General features: G+C 40.3%; 1 protein-coding gene and 1 long non-coding RNA gene across 2 annotated transcripts in view; both read left to right on the forward strand.

The window, feature by feature from the left end:
- LOC141790951 (uncharacterized) overlaps positions 1-24449 on the forward strand; it is a 78712-nt gene that overhangs the window by 45894 nt on the left and 8369 nt on the right. The window contains exon 3 of the long non-coding RNA XR_012598290.1: positions 11675-11779. This is a non-coding gene — a long non-coding RNA (uncharacterized LOC141790951). The remainder of the gene's footprint in view (positions 1-11674; positions 11780-24449) is intronic.
- Positions 16556-18728, forward strand: gas1a (growth arrest-specific 1a). Its single transcript, XM_074670601.1, has one exon. It carries the CDS (start codon positions 17161-17163, stop codon positions 17950-17952), a length of 792 nt encoding a protein of 263 aa, XP_074526702.1. The 5' UTR covers positions 16556-17160; the 3' UTR covers positions 17953-18728.

Raw genomic sequence — 24449 nt, forward strand, 5'->3', positions numbered from 1 at the left:
AAACAAACAGACAAATACCCTGAACCTCCTCAGTGTGAAACACACAGACACAGGCAGCAGACACTTGAATCAGATGCCTGAGAAACGGTAATTGGAGCTAAATATCTATGATATTTGGGGGACTCAGCCAATAAATATTTGTAACAAGCTAGCTTAAAGCATTACCATCCCGAGCCTCTCCTTCCTGTGGATCAGCGTTAAATTATCTATAAATCCTGCTTGACTTATTGCTTGTTTATACATCATAACATAAACAAACATAAACCATCACAGCAACCGTTCTAATGAGAAACTTAAGGTGGTCCAATATGCGGTATGAAGTCGTTGGTTATTTTGGGGTGCAGATGTTTTTTAGAAATGTAAAACCAGCCACATGTTTCCTTGTAATGCAGCATTCAGTTTCAGCATCCTTAAGTTTTCCTTCAATGTTTTAATGGATGTAAGACAGTTTTGTAGCCTGTTGTGCACACGACAGGGTCAGAACATCATACAAAAAGCAAAACAGTCCATCTCTAACAAAGCTACACACTCAGAAGAAGACATAAATTGTGGCAATGGTCGTAAGCTAAACCTAAACTGAGTTGAGGAAAGAGTCACACACATTATTTTGCTCCTGTGTGACTCCACTGAACTAGCTGAGCGCTCTGATGGATTACCTGCAGCTGACCCCGGGTGTTAGTTGTGATGAATCTGTCCAAAAGCATCTGGGGCCCCAGCAGAGTTATTGCCTGGCTGTTATCAGCTGAAAGCAGACACTGATGGCTGTGTTGGGGCAAAACATCAGCACCAAGACAGGTTTTGTCTCACTTTTTTTGAGTTTGGATTCTCACTCTGGAGGAAAAAGATTGACGGGAAGTCATCTTGCTAAGATAAATGAAAACAGTAAAATACACCTTATGTTAGATAATTCCTCAGAGAACAAATTGGATGATCTTTGATTTGGAATGATTTAATGCAGCGATTTGTGTATAGTAGAAACCCCACACTTCGGTACAAAATTGTTCTTTCAATTTCAAGATATCCCCAGATATCCCAAGACTTTTATTACCTCCGACAAGGAGATTATATTTTTGGGAGAGTTTCTCTGTCAAACGGATCATGATGATATTTTCAGGAAATGTTCAAAATGGGATAAAGAAGAATTGATTAAATTGTGGTGGTGAACCTGATCACTGTCTGGATCCAGGACTTTTTTAAAGGATTCTTTATTATTGTGAGATAGGGCCGTTTTCACCATTTGTGTATATAACTCCACCATAAATGGTCAGATTGCTTTGCAAAACAATGCAAGACAAGGTCACCATAATTTCTGACAGATGTAAAAGTACAACCCAGATCCTGGCAATATTCTGGATACTAAGATCCGAACTATGAAATATGTACTGGGTCATCATAATTTTCAACACTGTCAGGTAACAAATTATCACACTTATAGTGCTAGTTTTCTTTCTTACCTCAGTAAATTCTGTCTGGTTTAAGCATCCTGGGTACTGGGTGCAGCTGATGCAAGAGGAGGAGCAGTCTTCAGTAATCGTGACTCTTTTATGAGTGAATATTGCTACAGCAAGCAGGGGATTTCTGCACTGTAAGCGCAGGAGTTAAAAACATTATGGCAGAAACTGAGGTGAGCAGGAAAGATTATTAAGCAGCAGAATACCATCAATCCGCCCACTCGACAGCGGTAAAATTTTCCACACTACTACTCACCTCGACTTCTGGGAGGAAGTTCTGATAAAGTCAGGGTAAAGATACAACTGTTTGTGTTCACACTAGCAGTTCATTTGAACAGTTAGAAAAATACCACTGTTTTTTTGTGTATATGAAAATTGCTTTCAAAATCCTCTGTGATATTTTCTACTCTTGAATTGATATCAGAATATCCTGCTTTCATACTGGGAGCTAGTTCTTTTCTTTTCCACTTACTGGGTCCTTGCCGGCCAGTTATGTCTTCAGGTGAAAGTATATGTACAAGTTGCATCAAGGGATCAGTCAGCTCATACTGGAGACTCTAGCTCAGGTCAACAGGTTTGGTTCACTGAAGTTGAGCTCTTGATCACACTCACTTCCTCCCTCGGCTCTTGCCTGCAGTCTTGTCAGTCAACTTGACGTGCTGTCTGCAGTGAAACACAAGCTTCAGGCCGAGGTGATGTGCATTTATACAGTCAAAAAAAGCTTAAGGTGAAGATAGAAAACCTGCATTTAGAGAAAACAACTCCTGTGTTTGGGATGGTTTCTCAGCAGGTCTTGTCTTCACACGTTTAGTGCGCTACTCTTGTGTTCTTGGATATTAAAGGGGAAGTTGGTGCTTTAAGTTTATTGACAATTACATGGCCTTTGTTAAAACTAGGCAGCAAATTCTGCACGAGTTGTTTCTTTATTGCACACTCTAGGAAACTTAAAGTTTAAAAGCAATGAGACTAATCAGAGATAGTTTTATCATCAAGAAAATACTGTGTATTATGTCAATTTTAATCTAAAATCTAGTTTATTACATCTTTAACTGCAGGTTTGATTTAAATAATTTGTCTAATGTTATAACAGAAGACTTTTCCTTTATTCACCCTAAATCTCTAAAACCTTACCATGTATGTATGTGACAAATGTCGTCTGAAAGCCGATACTCCAAAATGGCGCCTGTGTTTCTTCAAAGAACGTAACATGTGGATCGGTCACATCATTCTTATCCACAGTAATCCTCTCGCAGTCAAGAGTTCACAGAGGATTGATGCATCTCTGGTGCTCTGTCAGACATGTGCTTCTGATTTGGTCACCAGGCAGCCGTGCTGTCTTATCAGCAGTGCTGGGGAATGCACTCCTGCACTTTGTTGGGGACATTGGCAAGAAGTTGTTGAAAGGTTCAGACTTTTAAAGCAAAAATTCAGCTCAAGTTTCATAACTATATTTGCTTATCTTGATCATATTTTCAACAGTTCTAAAGCACAAAATGTTCCAGCCAGAACTAAATAACCAAAAACTCAAACAATTTTTTATTTGACATTGGAGGAATCTGGAGTTTATTTGCATCTCTGTTAGGGTTCAGTCTTCAAAAAGGGCCAACCAAGAGTCTGAGGCCTTTCAGTGCTCTTTGTGGACTTAACTAGATTTTTGTTTAAGCGCAAGCTTTGGGTGAATCACAGGCATCTTTTTAGAGATTTGAATCTAAAATTTGTCTCAAAAGGATTTATGATCCACACAACATGCCACATTTCTTATCCTTGTGCTTTGGAGACCAAAAGATGATAGTTTTGGGCTTGAGGTTGTGCTGAAAAACCACTGCAAGGCTTTTCCCAGTAGTTTGTAACATGCAAATGATGGTCTCTAACTCCCAATGCAAGTTAGTTAACGTTGCCTTAGGCCCCCTTCATACAACGTTTTATCTGAAAGCACTAAAATGCAGTGAAAAAAATCTGAAAAAATGCTGTAGTAAGCATGCCAGGCCTGTAGGTGGTGCTATAACTGTCTTGTCCAGAAGTCGCTCTTGGGAGATCTCCACTGAAGTAGAGTTGAGCTGATCATCTGGTGTATTGCTGAATACTAAGTGCAGAAGTGGGGCAACAGTTGCACATTTTGTATAAAGACAGTCAGCAGATACAGCGGATTGAGCAGCACAAGCACAACATGGTAGTCCACGACGATCATAACAACGATACTGTTGTATGTGCTTGTGTGAGGCGGAGCTTGACGTCAGCGTTTCCACTGAAACAGCTTACTGTTTACACGGCAATGGTGTCAGCTTTTCAGAAAAAATGAACTCTGTAGGCCGGTTTGAAAAGTTTGCATTTTAGGTTGGCTGAAATGCAACAAAACTTTTGCATTTCACCCTAAAACTGTTGTTGTGCAAATGGCCCCTTAGATTCTAAAAATCTGTGGTTCAGAGTAAAAAATGAAAAACACTCAGCTGTAAGATTATAGTTCCAGTATGTAATGAATAAGGCTGTTTGCATTAACTTGTTAACACAGAAGCAGTTCAGGTCCAAAACTAACAAGTTATTTTATTCATTTTTATTACATTTTTGTCCCTTTGGGTACTCCGTATAAATTGCTGTAATGTCTTCCTGCTGCAACAGCACCTCACTTCTGAAAGGCACATTTCACATGGAGAACTCTCAGGCGGCTCAGTTTACAAGTCAAAAGTCATATTCATGAGGTGCCTGGTGGTTTGGTTTGCGCCCCATGAACAGCAGCTATAGAGTCCTTGGCCCAGTGTTTGCTGCATATATCCCCAGACTGTCATATTCCCATGTCTTCTGTCTCTCTTTAACTGTCCCAAGAAAGGCAAAAATACCCCAAAAATAACTTGATGATTAGTGTCAGTTAAAATATTACTGAGTTTGAGCTAGAAGCTGAAGGTGCAGATAATCAGGCTAATGCCAGTGGGTAATGTGATCATCTGGATCAACTATTGAATATCAGTTATTCGCTGCAATTGAAACAGTAATAGTTTGACTTTCCTGTAAGACAGATTGTTTTCTTTTTCCCAACATTCAGCGTCTAGTTTTGACCCCATTTTAGTAATGATGCTGTGCTTTTAATGCTATTGTACTTTTAGGCTGATGCCCATCATCCAAGAGATTTCAAAATTATTTTTGAGTCTTTTTAAAATTTCTTTTCATAACATTTGAGTTCCTGTGGCCTCTTGTTTTTTATTGCCAACTATTGGGTAAGATATTTGTTTATTACAAACACACCACAGTTGTTTTTTATCCTGTAACATGAAGCACATTTCTCTCTGGTACAAAGGATTTTTTTTTAAGTCAGCAAACGCAGAAACTGTTTAGTAAGCTTTACTGAACTGGCCCAAGTGAAAAAGTATCACATATTATTACTTTAATTGTGAGTTGAGATGTTTTTCATTAGCTCTCCACAGAACTCGTGAATTATTATTATTATTATTTGGACTCAGTCTTTATGAAATACCACAGTAATCTTTCATTGAGAATTAGATTTGATAGCAGTCCAGTGCCAGCAGAATTGTGGTGAGTTCATTTCCTGCATGTGCAGCGTGGGAGGAGGAAGAGGAGAATGAAGAGGGTGGGTGGGGGGGCCCTGGGGGGGCTGCAGAGGGGCAGTGGTCTTGGAGGAGTTAAAAATGACACACAATTAATCAGCCTGTGCAGACGACCGATATCACTTCACTGCGGAGGCTGGAATAGAGGCCCGTCTGTGCTGAACAGCTGCAGGAGGAAACGGGCTCTTTGCCTTTCTTAGACATGTGGACGGAGGGAGGAAGAGGGAGAAGCAGTGAGAGTACATGTGTGTGAGGCCACTTACAGATGGGATGGAGGAGGGGGAGCAGGAGACGAAAAGGAAGAGAAAAAAATGGAGGTTTTAACAGCCTACCCACATCTGTTTATTTAGAAAAGAAACCATTGTGTCATTCAGTTATTCTAACAGCCTACACCAGGGCCAGTGTTAGTCCCACAATGACGGCTTTTTAAATACACAGTTTACACTCCTATGAAGTGGCCTCATAACTGCGTTGGAGCCTCGGGAACGTGCCAAATGGGGGAACATGCTCGGGTTTCACATTCCCTCCCTCCCGCACTACTTGACGTCTCTATAGCAGACTGTGATGCCAGAGGTTGACTGGGGGAGATCTTGTGGGGGCGATTTGTCCTGGACTCGGACGCTTTTTCTGGGTCTAGTCTCTTAAATTGGTACTCGGGGTTTGGAGGCCTGCCAGAAGTATTGTAGGCGGTTTGTGACACAAGTTTGAAAGCTGTGCAAGAAGTTGAGATGCCATTGTGCTGTGTTCTGTTGTTTACATATCCGATCAACTGTGTATTCAAAGGCTGGGCCTAGCATAAATGATACAGACGCACAGAGAAGTTCACTCAAGGATTTGGTTTCCTTTTAAAACATCTGATCTCATACGACTGTCCCTCAACCCTGTTGAATGAGATTTTGTCATTTAGTAAAAAGCTTTGATTGTTTGTTCTCCCTCAGTCTAGCACCACACTAAGGGGTTGTTTACATGGCAATGGTTTAGGCCGAAACACAAAAGTATTGTTACGTTTCAGCCTTTCATTACACTGAAAACAACATTTTAACCAACCTAAAGTGCAAACTTTTGAAACAGGCTCCAGAGTGGATTTTATCTGAAACGCTGCAGCCATTGTCTACTTGCTAACAGTAATCTGGTGTTTTCAGTGGAAAACGCTGACGTACGCTCTGCTTCTCGCAAGCGCATACAACAATACAACAGTACTGTCTCACTGTCTTACAATCGTCATGAATGACCATAAGATGCTTGTGCTGCTCAATCTGCTAAAGCTGCTGGCTGTCTTTCAACAAAATTTGCATCCATTGCTCCACTTCTGCACTTACTATTCACCAATAGACTGGATGATTGACCGAACTCTCCTTTGGTGAAGATTTACCACAAACCGCTCCTGGAAAAGACAGTTATAGCGCCAACTACAGGCCTGGCATGCTTACTACAGCGTTTGCAGTCCCTCAGCTTTTCCGTATTAGTGCACTCACTGGGTTTAGCGTTGTCAGATGGGGCCTAAGTTATAAAAAAATGCATGACTCAAAATAACAAAATTTTCCAGATTAGCTGCCATCCAAACATTTACTGACACCTACTAGGGCGTCGGTGGCGCAGTTGGAGAATGCACTTGGACGGTGATCGGAAGGTTGCAGGTTCAAGCCCAGCTCTGGGTGACACATGGCGATGTGTCCTTGGGCAAGACACTTAACCCCTAGTTGCTCCCACTGCTGTGTCAGTGATGTGTGAATGGGTATGAAAGCGCGTGACTGTGTTAGATGTAATGATGGATAGCTGTCATAGTAAAGATTGGATCCATCAGTGTGTGAATGTGAGCGCGAATGGGTGTGGATGGGTAAGTGTGACCTGTGGTGTACAGCAGTTTTGAGTGGTCCATGACTAGAAAAGCGCTATATAAGCTCAAGTCCATTTACCATTACTGTCTTATATATCTTCAATACCAACTCATGTCAGTTTATAATTTTTTTCACAATACTTTTTTGAGAAAATGTGATTTTTTAGTCAGTTAGAGTTTGCAGCGGTCCAGCTCTCAGCCTCTAATCCCTTTATAAAGACCTTGGCTGAAACTTTGATTTGAAATGTGAGAATGCAGTTTCATTGCCCCAGATTATAAATAAAAAATTAAATCAAAGCGTGTTGCCAGAGAAAGAATGCTGCAATTTTACCAAGCCCAAAGTTTAGTTCAGTGATTAGGAAATGATTGTATTCATAGTTGGACAACTTCGGCTAGGGTGTTGAAGGATCTTACCAAACTAAAACCCTTGGCAATCAAGCTAGTATGTATATCTTTACAATTGAAATATATCTAATGTAATTAAAAACAAATTTTCATTAATTGCTAAATTCTCAGAACCAGAGCTTTAAGTTTTATATCTATTTCAGTCTTAGTGAGTAGCTCAGCTTTTTTCAGTGATTTAAAAGCTAGCTAACTGACTGTACTCTACCAGCTCTACCTCAGACAGGAATATCTGTAGTTAGCAGCTAGCTGGTGGAAAGAGTACAGTATCAGTTAAACACTAAGTTGTTGTCGAAAGCAGTTGGTGGAGGCCAAAACGGGAGCTAAAGAAAAAAAAAAAAGTTTGGTACTACATTGAAAACTCTTAGACTGGAAAAGTAGCAGTAATATTTCAAACATACAAAGCCCCACCATTTGGTACCGTGAGCCAAGTCTAAAAACTATGCATTTCCAGTATCTCAGTCAAACAGGACTGCCTGAGGAAATGGCTTAAATGAAATGTTCCATTTTGTCTAGCTTGCATCCATAAAGGGTGGAGTGTCTCTGTCACTCTTTTTAATGAAGCCAAGCCTTCATCAGCAGCAGATCAGGAATGTTTAGCAGTTGTGGTCCAACTTTTAATGGGTGTGTTTGCTTTGTTGTGTTTTTATATTGTTAAATTCTTCCTCGCTGAAGTCCGTGTTTGGGGGATTAAGGTCATATGTCTGTGTCGGAGGTTAGGTCTTTATTGGTCGCTCCATATGTGCTGGTGTTTGTCTGCAGTGATCTGAAAGGCCTTCAGGCGCGCACAAACAGACGTTCAGACGGGCTGATGGCTGAGCAGCATGTGTTGCAACAGCTGCTTGTGTGATATGTAGAGAGTGGAGGCAGAGTAAAGATTCATAGAGGTCTGTCAGGGTAAATGCTGAAGTTACCTGGGTGTAATTACAGCTCCAAAAGCTCACGGTCCACCCCTAATGGACCTTAATGTTAGTGTAGGGGCAGGGAACATGAGGCTGAGGTGGGGTGTGGGGCTTAGATGATTGACCTGTCAGATCTTTAAAGGTAGAGCAGGTAGAGTGAGGTCTTAATCAAGGGATGCTTTTAAGATTTGATTGGTTGAAGCCTTTTCGTTGCAATCTGTTACTGCTGATGTGTTTGTAGTTTGGTATTCTGGCATGTTTGTCTTTCTTGCACACAGACTTCGAGACCTTAAAATTGAGCCTCTAAAAGCAAGCACTGAGATCATGGCTGAGAAAAAATGCAAACTACAGCCTATTAGGTGGTTGCTTTATGATTTGATGATGGCAGTTTAGAATGAGACAGGAAATGGAGAGAGGGACAAAGACATGCAAAAATTCAGGTACAGTAAAGGCTATGCTGAAATTCATTCAGGTTCAGAGTTGGTCGGTGTGACATGTTTGTAGATTTCCAGATTTGTATGGGGATGTGCACTAAAAGGTTATAACCTTTATAAAAACAAAAACTGTCATTATAAAGCAGCAAAATTGCAGTTATAACCCTCTGTATGGTGGGATAACAGATGACGTGAAGCCTCTGGTTTCTCTGATTAGGTTGAAAACTAAAACTGTATCAGAAAAAAAAAACGAATATCATCAGACTCCTTGAAATTTTGTAACACACTACTAGATAAAATATAAAATACATACATGCACGAAGATGGGGGAACTCTTTCAATCCTTACAAATGCTTGTACAGAAAGCTGCACAACTTTTGGTTTTTGGTGTGTGGTGATTTTTGTGCCCTCTGTGGATTCAGCAGTACCCTTCATATTTTGGCTGACGCTGACCTTTATATTGTAGCATCAGTTCAAACTGGACCACTTGTCAAAAGAATGAATGAATGTATGACAACAAAGGTAGGGAGAGCACCAGCAAAAACTAACACTTAGGTATATTGTTGGTTTCAGTCTTATTTGTAACCAATTAAGACATACTCACAGGAGCTTTAAATTCAGGGGCTGTTTACACAACGCTTTTAGGGGGAAATGCAAAAGGTTTGTTGCATTTCATCCCCATGTTTACACGGAAATGGTGTTTCTTTTTTTAAACTTTTAAAAACAGCCTCCAGAGTGGAATTTATTATGAAACGCTATCGACACCGTTGCCGTGTAAACAGTAAGTTTTCAGTATAAACGCTGACGTCACATTTTGCTTGGCTCGAGCGCATACAACAGTACCACAGTTTCGTTGTTACAATCATTGCCAACTACCGTGTTGTGCTTGTGCTGCTCTATCTGCTGAATCTGCTGACTGTCTGTATACAAAATGTGCATCTGTTACTCCACTTTTGCACTTAGTATCCCCCAATACACCAGATGATTGGCTCAACTCTACTTCAGTGGAGATATCCCAAAAGTGGCTTCTATAAAAGACAGTTATTGCGCTGACTATAGGCCTGGCATGTTTACTACAGCGTTTTCAGTCCCTCCGCATTTCTTTGTAAACACAGATTTTTTTTCACTGCGTTTTAGTGTTTTCAGATGAAACGTGTTGTCGCCGTTGTTATGTAGACAGGGCCTAAGTTTGGAAGTGGCAGAAAGGCGGGCCTTAAACCTCTCAGCAGACAGCTATAAGTGGCTTCCCTGTCAGTCAAGTGACCCATGCCCTTATAAGGGCAAAACCTAAAAGCTTAGTCATAACTAACCTAGGGAGAACTTTAGTTTAGCGCTTCTTCAAGTTCTCCCAAAAGCAGCTTCTGGACAAGAAGCATGCCATCTACATGGGCCTGTAGATGGCACTATAGCTATAGTGCCATCTACAGGCCCATCTTTCAGTCCCTTAGCGATTCCGTATAAACACAGATTTCTTTCACTGCGTTTTAGCGTTTTCGGATGAAATATTGTCATGTAAGCAGGACCTTAAACTTCTAATGGATTTTTTAATGTTAGGTTAAAAAGGACTCTAACTCTCTCCTTTTAATATTGCAAGTACTCTGCAGAATCAGAATCAGAATCCCCTCTACTTACCAAGTATCTTCAAGACTACAAGGGATTTGACTTTGGTGGAAACCACACTCTTCCAGTACAATTATTGTGAATAAAAAACCCCCACTAAATATTACAAAAAGTGGAAAAAATAGAGCCTAAGTAGTAGGAAAAATAGTAACAGTAATACTAAATAGCACAGCAAAGTAACTCTGAAACCACTCTGCCTTTAACTTGCAGACTGAACCAGCATAGGAGTAATACAGGTGCTTCAGTGTGGTTTTTTGCATTGTTTTACAGTGTTGCAAAAGAGAAAGACGTACAAACTTACAGGGGACTTCACCTTAACACTCAGGAATACACACTCTGATCCGCCCTACCAGCTCTGAGGTTTTATGGTGGCGCCATTTCGCCTCTGTCACACCTTCAGTGCCAGTGCAGAGGTAGAACTCTTTCCATTATTCCTCTGCGACATTTGGCGAGACATAAAAGGAACATAAAGGTCCTGCCTTGAACTGGCAGTGTAATTGGCGCATGAATAAAGGTGTGAGGATCTGTTCATTGGAACACCAAAGTGATCTATTTTCCAGCGTACCAAAAAACAGTGACTGGTTGGTTTTGCTCCATTTCACAGTGAAGGTAGTGACATCCAGTCCAACAATCTCGAGCACCACTGTGTTATTATGCAGAGCAGTTAACTGACTATGACCAGATGCGATACAATCTTTGGGTTGTTTTCACAGCAGCCTTGTCCTCATCTAATTTCATATGTAGGTGGAATCATGTTGGTTGTTGTTACCGCCATTGTGCAATGGACTGTATGTAAAAGGGTCAGCAGAGTTGGTGCCTGTTTGACATGATGGATGACTTCAATCTTACTGATTAAAGGAACACGCCTCCATAACACTTCACTGAACATTTCACTTATTCAGAGGAGTTTTAAAAACAGCGGGTGCATAGTGACTTTAAAGCACAGGAAGAAAAAAGTTTGATCTTTTGTGTATCCCTAAATTGATTAAGAGAGAAGGTATTTGTCTTATCATCTGAAAGTTGTACTAAATAAATGTTTCTATGTTTTTAAGGAGAAAATTTGTTGTGTTTTAGTACTGCAGGAGATTTTCCTTCAACACTGTCCCTTGAGCAAAGCAATTTCAAAGGATCAATGACTCTCACAGCAGAAATCACTCTGGAAAAGCTAAAAATAGGAGCTTTATTTATAGCTTTCCTCCATAATCTAGCAACTGTTACAGTTAATCACTTGTGCATCACTCTGCAGTTCCCCACCGAACAAATCAACACAAATCCCTGGAAGAGGTCATCGAATCAGGGGCGAATTATTAGACAGACATGAGGAAGGAAATGAATCCTTAATCTTTTTTGGTTCTGTTCCAAATAACTTATCACCCACCATTATCACTTCTCTGAGATCCCAAAGAGGAAGTAATTTGAATGGATGGTTCCTGCCAACTCATTTCCTGTGTTCTGATATTTCCTTTTTCAGGCTGCATGGTGCCGCTGAGCTGCTCTGCTGGACTCTGCTCGCTGATCAGACCCTCACAATACAGCTCTTTTCACACTTCGACAACTGCTATCCAATGAACAGGAGGTAAATATTCAAAAGTCTAGCTGCAAAATGCTGAATTTGTTGGTTAGCAATTAGAAAATTAAAATCTTTAATCAACATCAGTGTACTTTTCAGTCAGATACTACAAGAAACAATCTTGTTCTTCAGGTATAAATAAAAAAACTGCGCTCCAGGAAATGTGCACAACTAAACTGCTCATCAAAATCAAAATCCAACTGAGTATTTATCTGTATTTCAATCACATAAGTCCTTATTTTTGGCTGGGTAGCTCTTGAAACAAGATTCATTATCCAGACTCTTTGGGTCAGTGTAGCTTAAACTGAGTGAAATGAGATATTTTGATAAATAATATCAACTCTTGCACTGCAAAGACTCAAACTAAGTGTTTATGTCTTACTTCTTTTTTTTTTTAAATGTCCCTGTTAGGCTTCACATAAGCCACATTCACCTGACATGTCCAGATAAATGTCTTATTTTGAGACCAGACAAACCAGACCAAAAAAACAAGGCCTGAGTTGCTTGTAATGAGTAAAACATCTGACAGTTGGATGAGGAAGATGGACTTGAATTAAGATGTTCTTCTTTTAAGAAACTTGACCAGATCATTTTTCTTACCCCAAAGTCAAATGTTTTACTCATCAGAGGCATTTAAAGCCTTGTTTTTGGTTTGTCGTGTCTTAAATTAAGACATTTATCTGGGCTTGTGAGGTAAATGTGGCCTAAGTTAAGTCTTATAAGACATTTTTACCAGAAATAATAATGTAGAAACACGTTCTTAGTATTGAGTTGTCATTTTACTGGACCTGACTATTACCCGGTACGATGTTCGTCATCAGACATATCAGAGCTTTAAAGCTCCCAGTGCTCTGAACACCAGCGGGGATGGTTTTCATATCATTACGTTTGTCCCTTAATTGGACTGTTGCGGGCAGATCTGAGGTCTAATGAAACCCTCAGAGTAACGACGCCCAGCTCCCCAAGCGGCACATCTGGTTTACACGTACAGCTGCTGGCAAAGGCAAGTGTTGGATCATTTGATCAGCTTTTTTACGTCTGTGTTTTAAGATGTGCTCTGTGGCTGATGACTTTCTAATGACTTTAATTCTCTGAGAAGTCTGAGGTTAAATAAATTGCAATTTATGCAAACTGTTATTGGCTGTAAAGGTAAAATTGATTCCTTATTTACTCAAAGAACGAAAGATGGAGGAGGTCTTCATTCCAATTGTCTGGTTCATGTTACGGTTCTCCTGAAAGCACTTGGAACAATAGATGTGTTAGTGTTTGGGGATCTTTTATGGAAGCTCTCTGGGTTTCTGCAGCAGAAGGTCTCCTGAGGTATCTGGTTCCCGGTATCCATCATTCTCGACGAGTTGGGACCTTGGAGTAGCGCCAGCAGCGTCTGTGCTAGCCAGCCGTAACTGACATTGAGTGCATTGTTTGCAGCGGGGAGCTCACGGCTGTGGCCTAAAGGTACATTCCTGAGATCAGAATGCTGCTTGAAACACAAACAGCCTTTGTGCCCCCTCTGCTCTCCTTCCCTGACTCCCTCATCCACATCAAGCCCGAGAGCTAAACTGCCTCCTCTCGCTCATGTGTCAACATGTGGGCTATCATTTTACTCACACCCACACACACTCGCACACACACACTCAGTCACAGACACTCATGTGTCATTTTGACGATGATGTCCAGGCAGGTATCTAATCTCTGAGAAAGAAGCTGTCGGCTTAAAAATCTCTTCCCAAACAAACAGTTTTCATTTTTGTGTTGACCTGTTTGATGACAGAACAAAAAACAAACAAAATCAGAAATATAAAATCAGATTTTTGTGGCTGTATTGAAGAAACCAGATTTAATTCTCACATTATAAACTTGCCATTGGTGTGAAAGGAAGTGGTGGATGAATGGTGATGGAATGATTTTATATTGTAAGTTTACCTTAATTTCATGATGAATGTACCAATAACAACATGAAAATTAGGGTTGAAATATTTTTAAACTTTTGATTATCACAGTTATGTTATAAATACTCTTTACTGTGTGTTTGATAAATCAAAAAAACAGCAGCGAGAAGCAAATATTTGACAACAATCTGTGTTTTACGGAAAAATCTGAATATTTTGCACTTTTTTTAAATATGCCATTTCATCTTTGTGGTTCTTTTGCTAGATTTTCCATCAATTTTCGGACTATTTAGTTTTCAAGTGCAGGAAAGTTCATAAAGGATGTTACTGCTGAGTTCAGGTTGGGGTTCAAGAGTTCAATTTCTTTCAAATGTTTTTTTTCTTTCATCTAATTTTTATTTCAATACGGTTTTGTCTAGTTCTCACTGAAAAATGAGCAAAAACCTTCCCTTAAACCAGACTACAGAACTAATTCAGACTTCAGACTGGCCATTTTTAAAACCCCAAACTCTGGTTCTGTTTGGATACTGGCAAAACAGAAACAGAATTAATGCTGTCAACTTTTAAATCTGTTATCTTACTTTTCCCAGCTTCTTGTTCAATTTATGTTACTGTGAAAAAAAAAATGTTAAACTCAAGAGAGAAACTGAGGCTTGAATCACAAACACAGCAGCATTTTATTGGAATTATACATAAACCCTTTCATAGTGTGAGTTAGTAACAGTGCTGAAAAGCAGCTTCAGGCTGTGTCCACAAGTTCTCAGATATTTTTAAAAACTGTTTTCTTTTCTGTCCTTATATAGAATCACCTGTCCACAGCAGAGATGTTAATTGATTTTTCTTCCCCCTCATGATGAGCCTGAATTATTGAGAAGAGTCTCACAAGCATGCCAGGCCAATAGAGGGCAATGATGTGTAATCATACTGCCACATGAAACACCTTAGAAGACACTGGGTACTTGCATGATGAGGGACTTTTAGAGTGAGGAGTGACTAGAGTGAAGAATTAAAAACTACAATGAGTATTATATCTACCCCCCCCCCCCCCCAAAATAAATAAATTAATTAATTAATTAATTAATTAATTAATAATAAGAATAATAATAATAATAATAATAATAATAATAATAATAATAATAATAATAATAATAATAATAATAATAATAATAAATTAGATTAATAAATAAATAAATAAAATAAATAGATAAATGAAATTAAAATAAATAAATAAATAAATAAATACACATAAAAAAGCAGCTAAACCTAAAAGTTCTGAGTACATGTAAAGTTGTAGTCATGCTCATTACAAAAAAGAAAAACAACAGTCATGCACAAGTTTATGACTTCATTATTTCACAAAACTTTGTGTTTCCCATCCAAAAGAATACCACAAAACTTCAAGAGGTAAAAACACAGTGGGAGCTGTAAAAACATCTGCCCCCTTTGATGCTAGAGTTGCAGGGGCAGATTCAAAGCAAAGGCAGTGCTCAGAGAAATCCACATGGTTTCAGCCACTGCTGACCAACCTGTGTCCAGATATTCTGGTTCACATGCTGGGGAGAAAAAGCTTGTTGACAGCTGTTTCAGTACAGATAAAAAAAACTCCTCCAAAGTGATGCAAACATGTAGCTGGAAATTCAGCAAAGTGAAAATGACCTCTTGAAGCCCCTGTTTGTCATACTTCAACTGAAGTCCTGCAGGTTTATCTGACATTCATACGGCTACTGCAGATGAAAATCTTCTCACAGTAAGACACTGCAGAGTGAAAGTGGCAGTGCTCTGATTCAGCAGTTTAACACTTGACAGTGGGTGATGAAGTGCAGTAATCATAAAGAAGTTAGCTTTAATGAGTGATTATATTAACTTATGATGATGATGATAGTGGAGCACCATCTTCTACCGCAATTAATTTGTGCTCAACTGCTCTGCTGGGGAAGAGTTAACAGGATGAGGATGATCCAGTTATGAGTGAGGATGCTGCACACATCATTAGCCTGGAGACTTGAAGCTGTGGAGCTCAATTTATTACTGCAGAGAAGTGCAGTCACAGCATCGTTATTGATTATCTGACTAGTATTACAGGGAGGAATCAGGGTTATTATTTGGGTCTAATGGTAATCATCAACAGCTAAGTGTTTAATATGACATGAACACACAGCAAAGTGAAGACTTTTAAAAAGGAACTGCTGCCATCGTACAGCTGATGTCACTTTCATTGGTGTTGGTGTAATGTAGGAGTAGTCATAATATGTCATGAAATGTTGGTAATGGGATGATGTGATTCTGAATATGGGAGTATTATTAATTTGGACAAACTTTGTGTTTTCCCCTTTTGAAAGAAACACATTTATGTGCTCATATATGTGGATTCATGTCAATAGAAAAATCACAGATCAGAAAAATCATCAGAAAGACTGAAGATATCAATTCAGGTTGAAATTGAGCTTGATGTTGGTTAAGTGTTGCACAAATACTTCCCCTAAATTTCTTCAGTTCTGGTGTTCAGAGACATTTCTAAGATGTGAGATGTAGAAAGTTAAACTGTTTTTGTCCAAAAGGAGGGTTACATTTTCATTTTCATTTTTTCGTTTTACCTTTATTGTAAAAGTGTCTTATATTGATCAATTTACCTTTCTGATTCCATTATTAAATACCTTTATGACCATCTTACAAGGTGTGAAATTAGTTGATTGAGATCGTTGAGCCTCAGAGATGTGTAAATCTATTTCCCATGATCATCCGTGAGGAGCATTGCCCTCTATCCTAAATCTATCCCATCACACCTTGTATTTCCCAAACCCATCTTCCTCCCACCCTGAACTCCCGCCCCTCACTACGTAAAACCCACAACAAGTGGCCAACCAATGAGATCACCTCTCTGATGTGTGGAGAGGGGGCTGAGGAACAGAAAGACAAATGCTCAAAGGGGAGAGAGTAGAGGACCACTTTGCGACCCACAAGGGTTGTTGTTTTTCTCCATGCACTGTTTGTTTGCACTCCCGTGCGCACAAGGGCTGCTAAAGGATCACGCGCAGTTCAGCGAGAGGCTCTCGGGACTTGTCCGACTTCTTTTTTTGGTTTGAGATCCGCTAGCAGAGAGGAAGGGATTCGGAGTCGCCGAGCTGGAGTCAGTTTGTTGCAACAACTGAGATTCACTGCGATGGAATGAGACGCTGCAGAAACTCTCCAAAACTTGTGGAGAACTTTTCCTCTGGCGTTTCTTTCACTCCCGTGAGTTTGTACTTCAGTTTTCGCTGCAATCATGTATGGATAGCGGGATATTCGCGGAAGAATCCGGCTCAAATGGATCAGCGCTGACGGGTTTATGGAGCCGGGATTACACCGCGCAGTGCCAGCCTGTTGAACGCCCACACACGGGCCTATCACGCACCATCTGCTCCGGAATAAATAAGAGTCTCCAGTAAAGATCCATGGAAGTACAGTAGAAGTTTCACTTATGACACTGCTCTGATATTTCACGTTCTTGCAGCCAAAACAATGGCAAGCTCTGGCGCACTGGCCCAGAGTGTCTGTAGAACAATTTGGCCTCTTGTTGGTGTACTTTTGTTTCTATGCTTCTTTACCGTGGCCTCACCGCCCCACGGTCGAAGGTTGATATGCTGGCAAGCCATCATGAACTGCCAAGCCGAGCCCGAGTGCAATTACGCGTACGAACACTACACGCGCGCATGTGGCCCCGTGCTGAACGGTGACAGGAAGAGGTGTCCGAGCCACTGCATCTCTTCGCTTGTGCAGCTAAACCTGACCAAAAGCGGGCCGGCTCTGGAGGACTGCAGCTGCGCCCACGATCCGGTGTGCACGAACACTAAGCGGGCCATCGAGCCGTGCTTGCCCAAGACTACCAGCACGGGGTGCACGGAGGCTCGGCGCCAGTGCGAGAGGGACCAGCAGTGCAGCTCCGCCATGCACGATTATCTGAACCACTGCGGGAAACTTTTCAGCGGGGCAATCTGCACCAACGCATGCCGGAATGTGATCGCGAATATGCGCAAAATCCCCAAAGGTCAGCAGCTGGACACTTGCATGTGTGACGGCACGGAGAGGGCCATCTGTGAGTTTGTGAAGAGCAGCATGAAGGCGCTCTGCTTCGACTCTCCGGTCAGTGATGAGGGCAGCGGCTCTGAATACGGCCTGGATCCAGATTCAGAAGAAGATCCTCTGGACTCAGAGTACATCGATGAACTGGAGAACGGAGCCCCTGTCCCTGCTGCAGCCCACTGTGTTTTCACCCTGTTGGCATCCATCTTGGTTCTATTGCCCCTCATTTAGCCCTCGGGTTCATAATCTGCCCTGCCTATTGTCCGGATAAAAGGCAATCTAAACTTTTGTCACTCATTGACCTGCTTCTTTTGAGGAAGTTCAGAGCCCCAGAGACTAAAGGATGGCCTGTTTGGGGCTTTGATCACAGACTTGTAGACGCTGAAGGATATCAAATCAGGATATTTTCTATGCAAATGACACTAGAAAGATGTTTTTTTAAAGTGCCTGAGCTGCAGGCTGCTTCTCTTATCAAACCACACTTCACGGCTCTCCACTCGCTTTGCTTATGTGATAAGCTAAATTAGATTGTCTCCTTTTTGTCAGCCACAGACTCTGATAGTAAAGCTGTCAGGATAGAGACACAGCCAGCTTGTTTTGGTAACAATGCAACCTTTAATCAGAAAATGCTGTGCACTGCCATTCTTTTTTAAAGATATGAACTATTTTTATATGACTCTGTTGCCAACTGGCACCAGGCTGATCAGATTTACAAGTATTTAATGCTGGAATCTCTGAGCTTGTAAATAGATGAGGAGTTCAAATGAAACAGTAATTTATTACATGCCACCTAGTTACATCCAAATGTTCATCATGTGAATAAAAGACTGAATTCCAGCTTTAAAGGGAACCTATTTTTGACTGTATTCTCTTCAAAGATACTGTGCATTGTATATATGTGTATAGCCTATATAGATTTTTTCAGAGAATCCTCTATGTTTGAGGCTAAGAGATGATTTATTCACTGTGTATAGCCTAGAGAAAGAAATGTCTAAATCCACTGTATGATTGCCTTAATGATATACTTTTATAGAAGGCATAAAGGAAACTTGAAGATAATCACTCTGACTGTGACTTATTTGTTATTTCACTTCCTAATTTTGTGACTTGGCTGCAAAGTAGTTTGAAGTTTTAAAAAAGTTTTTAAAATTCATCTCATAACTGATATTCATATTTTCTCATGACAACTAATGAAACATTTATGCATGGTACTTTTTTGAATCCCTGGCTCATTTTAACATTTTAAACAACAGAAGACAACTTCACCAGTAGTGTGAGTAAAAAAAAAAATTGGTGAACTTATGTGTTATAAATATTTTCCTTCTGTCATTGTCTTAAAACTTTTTAATGAATGTGCTTGAACAAAACCCAAAGTGGATAAAAAAAACAGTCATGAATAAAACAGCTTATTGTAATCCATAATGTTAGATTTAATGTGCTGTACAGTGTACGGCCAATGCTCCAGGGTTTAGTTTCCATAAAACTAATTAGATTAGGTCTTCAAAGTAAAGGGTAGCTTTTGATTAAAACCTGTTGCACTGCTGCTTCAAAGAAACATTGCTTTACTGGGGTGATGGAGAAGGAGAGGGTGATGCTGTGTTTATTCAGTGGATGTTAATCCCATAGATTGCTCCCTCAGAATACAGCTGTTTAACAAACGTTAAAGCTGTTACTCTCCTGTCTGTGTGACAACACAAAGTGTACAACAACTCTTTTAAAACACAGGCCAACTTCCACTGCTGACTGATAGCCTAATGACCTGCTATGTCTTGATTTAGCTGGCTGTTGTCAAAAGCAACTGGCACCATAAATCAACAAAACACCTCCCATCCCAACCCCCCCTCGCGTCACCCCTGATCCTCCGGCAACCGCTGGAGTCCAGGGGCAGAACTGTGAGTTAAAGGCTGATAAAGGCATGGTGTGTATGTGTGCTCACACATTGTAATACATTTTTAAATTTAGAGTGGCAAATTACACATTTTTTTATTTTCAACCATAAAATGTTCAAGTATATTTACTTCTGCAGTGTTAACTGATTTGTAAAACACAAACATTTTCTAAACTTAAGAAGTTTTAAAAATGTTTATAAATGTAGACCTTTACTCTTAATCCTGTTCAACCTCCTTTTTCTTAATTAGCCCTTTCCTTTAATTAGCTGGGCTTTAAAGATGAAATGATACAGCTTTTTATATACCTCATTATTTATGCAGCCATGACTGAGAGCAGTGTGTGTTGTTGTGAATATAATTTTCATGAGATATTGCAGATCACCCCTCTCTCTGCTCGCCTTCAGGCAGCTTTAAATCAATGATTGGCTGCAAAATGTTTTATTAGAGGGGGGACAAGGGCCCTCCAGCTGAATGGATGGAGGAGAAGTCGAGTGGCATCTTTGTCATGGAAATGTTAAGCACATAATAGTTGGGTAGCACAATAGGGAGGCACTTCATTCTTTCAGGCTGGCTTGACACCTCTGGAGAGCCGAGCGGCGGGGAAGCATGTGGGAACGATCTGCTGCTGCTTGGGTCTCAAACATTTCACTGCAAGAGGAGGAGAAGAAGAAGAGAACACATGACAGGCCGAGAGGAGAGGGTGTTTGATGTTGAAGCTTTTTTTTAACATCCTCAGCTTTTGTTGACCTAGCTTTTTTTTTGTACCAGAATTTTTCTTTTACGCGCAAAACTTTTTCCTTTACTTTGAAAATATCCCCCCAGAATCACTCCAGGCTCACTTAGAAAAATTAGTTCAAAATACTTTTCTTCCCACGTGTTAGCATAAACAAATAAAATAAAATAAAATAAAAGTTAATTTATCTTAAAATCTCTGCTGCACTAGATTAATAAAGACCTTTTATTTTTCTGAAATGTATCTCTTAAATGAAACACTCAGTTTCTTGCAGTGTGTGTATGCAGTTCGCCGTGCATGAAGTTTTCCAGCAGGGGAAAAGCTCTGCAGCCCAGCCGCTCCTCCTCCTCCTTCCCTCCCTCCTCTCCTCTTTCTTTTGCCTCTCGCATTTGTTCAGGCAGTTTCAGCGCTGAGAAAAGGCGCAGCGTGCGTTGATTAGGCTATAATAATGCACAGTGTTTGAATGGATGAATGAGGTGCTAAAAAATCTCACAAAACTAGTCTGCTTGTATAAAAAAATGGAAATGAGTGCAAGAATACAACTGTTTGTGAGGTGCTTACAGGAATAACTTGAATTATTGTGAAAAGTTAGAGATAAAAACTTAGCTTTTATTTAATTTTAGTCAAATTTTGTTCTAATTTCTTACCTAGCAAACAGGAAAAAAAACACATTTTAAACAACAAACTGCAGTAAAAAAAATGTGCTCCTTTTTTCTTCTACACACACACAGCGCAGTGGGATGTGTGTGAGTGAGTGTGTGTGTGAGTGTATCGGAGGGGGGTGGTTCTGGGTTTAATTTACAAACTGTGGCTGTTTGTGTTCCAGCTCTTTGAGCGTGTGTAAGGTATCTCTGCCATCGACTTTGCTTCAGTGAGCTCAGTTCACTTCAGAGCTCTGTTTCTTTGGCCTCCTGAACAAAACGGCCCACACTTCACCCCATGCAGATCACTTCACCCCGTCACCCCGTGCATATCACAGCACAATGTTTACAAAGGTGCAGCGCTCCCAACCACTCACGCTGGAGCTCTAAAGCTCCGTGCTGACTCCTTATTATAAAATCTGTAATAATCTTTGTGATTTTGCTGTTTTTGCTGGATACTTTTGAATTCCCTCATTTCCTACCACAACAAAACAGGCATAAGTCAATGAGGGATGAATAAGTAAAGCTGCCATGTGTAATTACAGGACTTATAAATTACTCTTAAGGAGATTTGACAACCTGGAATCTTTGACCTTAGCCCTACTTTTTCTTGCAGTGTTTTCACTTAACTCTTGGCACCGGTTGAGGTTGTGTTTTTTCATGCAGAGGTAAATGGAAAATCTATATGGAACTCATTCAGCTGGAACTTGGTTGCTTTAGAAAAATATCCTGAATAAAAACATAAAACTTTGGAAAGCATCTGTGTTTTAGTGATCCTCTTGGGACTGTGAGGCCTGAAAATATTTCCTGTTGTGATTAAAGTTGTTCGTAAACATAAAATAAAAGGCCTCAAGTTTCCTGGCATAGGATTCATCAAAGTTGTGGTGTTATGTGGATCATATTAAGGAGTTACACTTATCAAAGTCCCCAATATTTGACCCTTTCAAGCCTCCATCCTCCTGGTGAGTGAACACCATATTTCTCACAGGCATTCTGTTTTGGCCCCGGCTCCATGCGAGCCTGTGCAGAAAGTGATGTAGAAATGGTCGGACAGTTGGAATGGCTGAGATGGAGGAGGAGGCACTGAGATGGAAAGTTCATTTGAAAGGATTTGGAAATAATCCCCTAAAGTTACCACAGCGTACTGGATGGAATGGGCTCCACCTCGACTCCCCTCTGTGCCGCTGCCATAGCTTATAGGCGTAGATTTGTCAGGAGGTAGTTATAAAAAAGAGGTGTGCTCCTGTTTGTTTTTCACTGTGAATGAGATTTTTAGGTGTTTTTCAGTTATTTCAGCTCTCCAGATGATTCCCTCCTCTTTCTCTTTGTTGTTTGAATTCACGACCTCTCTAAAAGGACTCCAGTGACACGGCCAAACAAAGATCATTGATTTTGCATCTCTCATTAGCTGCTAGGTCCAAGCCAGGAGACTTTCGAGAAACTCTTGTTGTTTTTCTCCCTCCTATTTCAGCTGCCACTTTGATTTCATCATGCAAGACCTCTGCTGAGTTCACAACCCTTTGAAATGAGAAAAAGGCCTGTAATCCAGTTACTCAAGCTGCGGGCCGACTCCTAGGGTCCTGAGAGAAAACCTGCGGCACTAATCCCACTGTCACCCAGAGAACGCTTTGCTACCTGAGTGTTTGTGGCAGCCATTTGATATATTCCCTGTTTAAAATGTTGCTGTGGAGCGTTGCACAAAGAGGGTCACAAATTGTTGCACACTGGTTTTGTTGGTATTAAAAATCAGGAAGACGATGCAAAGAAAACCTCAGAACCAAAGTAGTTTTCCTGCAGATGAAAAGAGAACCACTGGTTTACATGAGAAACAGGCTGCAGATGCATTTTCTAACTTTTTTTTCTTAGCATTTAGCATGAGAGAGATTTTCTCTTCTTCCTTTGGCTTTTGCAGGGATACAAGTTCAGAAAGCAACACTAGACTCTCTTTCACGAGTCCTGCATTGAAAAATTTGTTTTTTGAGTTTAATACTTAGCAAACAACCACCATTGCAACTTTTATTTTCACCTGTTAAAAAAATGAGGTGTCTGTAATTCAAGCCCTGTTTTTATCTTGTGGCTGTGAAAGCTCAGTGGCAGTTAGTTGGTCTTGTTTCGTACCAAGATGTGTGTGCATTCCTGTGTACGATCAACAACATGTTTGAGGGATGTCTGTCTCTGGAGGAACGCTTATTTTGGATGAAGCTTTCAAGATTTGGCTCAGAAAGTGGCTCACTGCAAATAAAATAAAGGTGTTGATCAAATATAAATTATGCAACAAAAATACTAAAAAAATGCAATAAATGGTTAATATTTTGTCTAATATACAATATGTGAAGTATCAGATCATCAAAACTTAAGTTAAAAAGCCTTAAACGAAAATTAGGAGACAGGAAACTTACTTAAAATCTCTGCAGGAGTTAGAAATCAGATGGGGCTGAGGTGTATTCTCCTCCAGAAACACAATGTAAATCTGTGAGAAAACACTGAACTACTTAAGCATATCGGCTGCTCTTGTGTTGCATTGACACCTTAGTGCTTAAGTACTACAACTGTGAAAAAATGTCTCTTGGATGGAAAGAAAGTGGCACTGAAAGACAGTCCTAGCAACCCTTTGCCTCACCAATTGACCATCCTTTTGTATAAAAATGGAATTGGACCAACAACTCTTGCAGTCAATGTTTGTTTTGTCTCGTAAATGAGGAAGTAAGATGTGAGGTAAGACGATATGATGTCAGAATCCTGTCAGGAAAGGGTTGGATGGATGTGTCAGAAGTTTTAATCCTCTAGACTTCAGTGCTGGCTAATCTGTTTGGAGACACTGAGTACTGATGGTCATCTGCACATGTGTTAAATCATGGAAGCATCAGAACTCATTGAATGACTTTTTTTAACTGGTTCACAGTGCATCTAGACAAACCTAAGTTATGCGCATAGATTGGCATTTAAAGAGTAGAAGACATCAGCAGACTTCATGCTGTACAAAAAGAAGAGGCTTGTGTGTAAACAATGTCAAACTGGTACTCTGAGGGTGTCTAATGTTAGCAGAGCTAGCACCACCTGCCCTCAATCTTCCTTGCAGGTTAACCTCCACACTTATGTGCTAGTTACACATTGCTGCAGTCAAGTCATTGCAAACCAGTTTTAATAGACACAGCATACCTACAACTTTTTTTTTTTCCATTTTCCAAACTAAGTTACAGCCAAACCACACCAAACTACAAGATACCATCTGTCATCCAGGTGGTAGAGCATCTGCTAGAACTACAAACACAGGCAATGACTGAGGGCAGCCCCATGGCTTGGACACAACATAATAAAAATATAAATTTTTTGTTTAAATCAGCTAGTAATTCTGGTGCCAACTAGTGAGAGTAAAAGTGATTGTCTAGTCCAGGGGTTCTCAAACTTTTCTGCTAGTGACCCCAAAATAGCAGTTCTGGAAATTGTACAAGCACAATTAATAGA

Source organism: Halichoeres trimaculatus, unplaced genomic scaffold (genome assembly GCF_033239565.1).
Source record: "Halichoeres trimaculatus isolate MK-OKI-2021-1 unplaced genomic scaffold, fHalTri1.1 fHalTri1_scaffold_5, whole genome shotgun sequence".
NCBI lineage: Eukaryota > Metazoa > Chordata > Actinopteri > Labriformes > Labridae > Halichoeres > Halichoeres trimaculatus.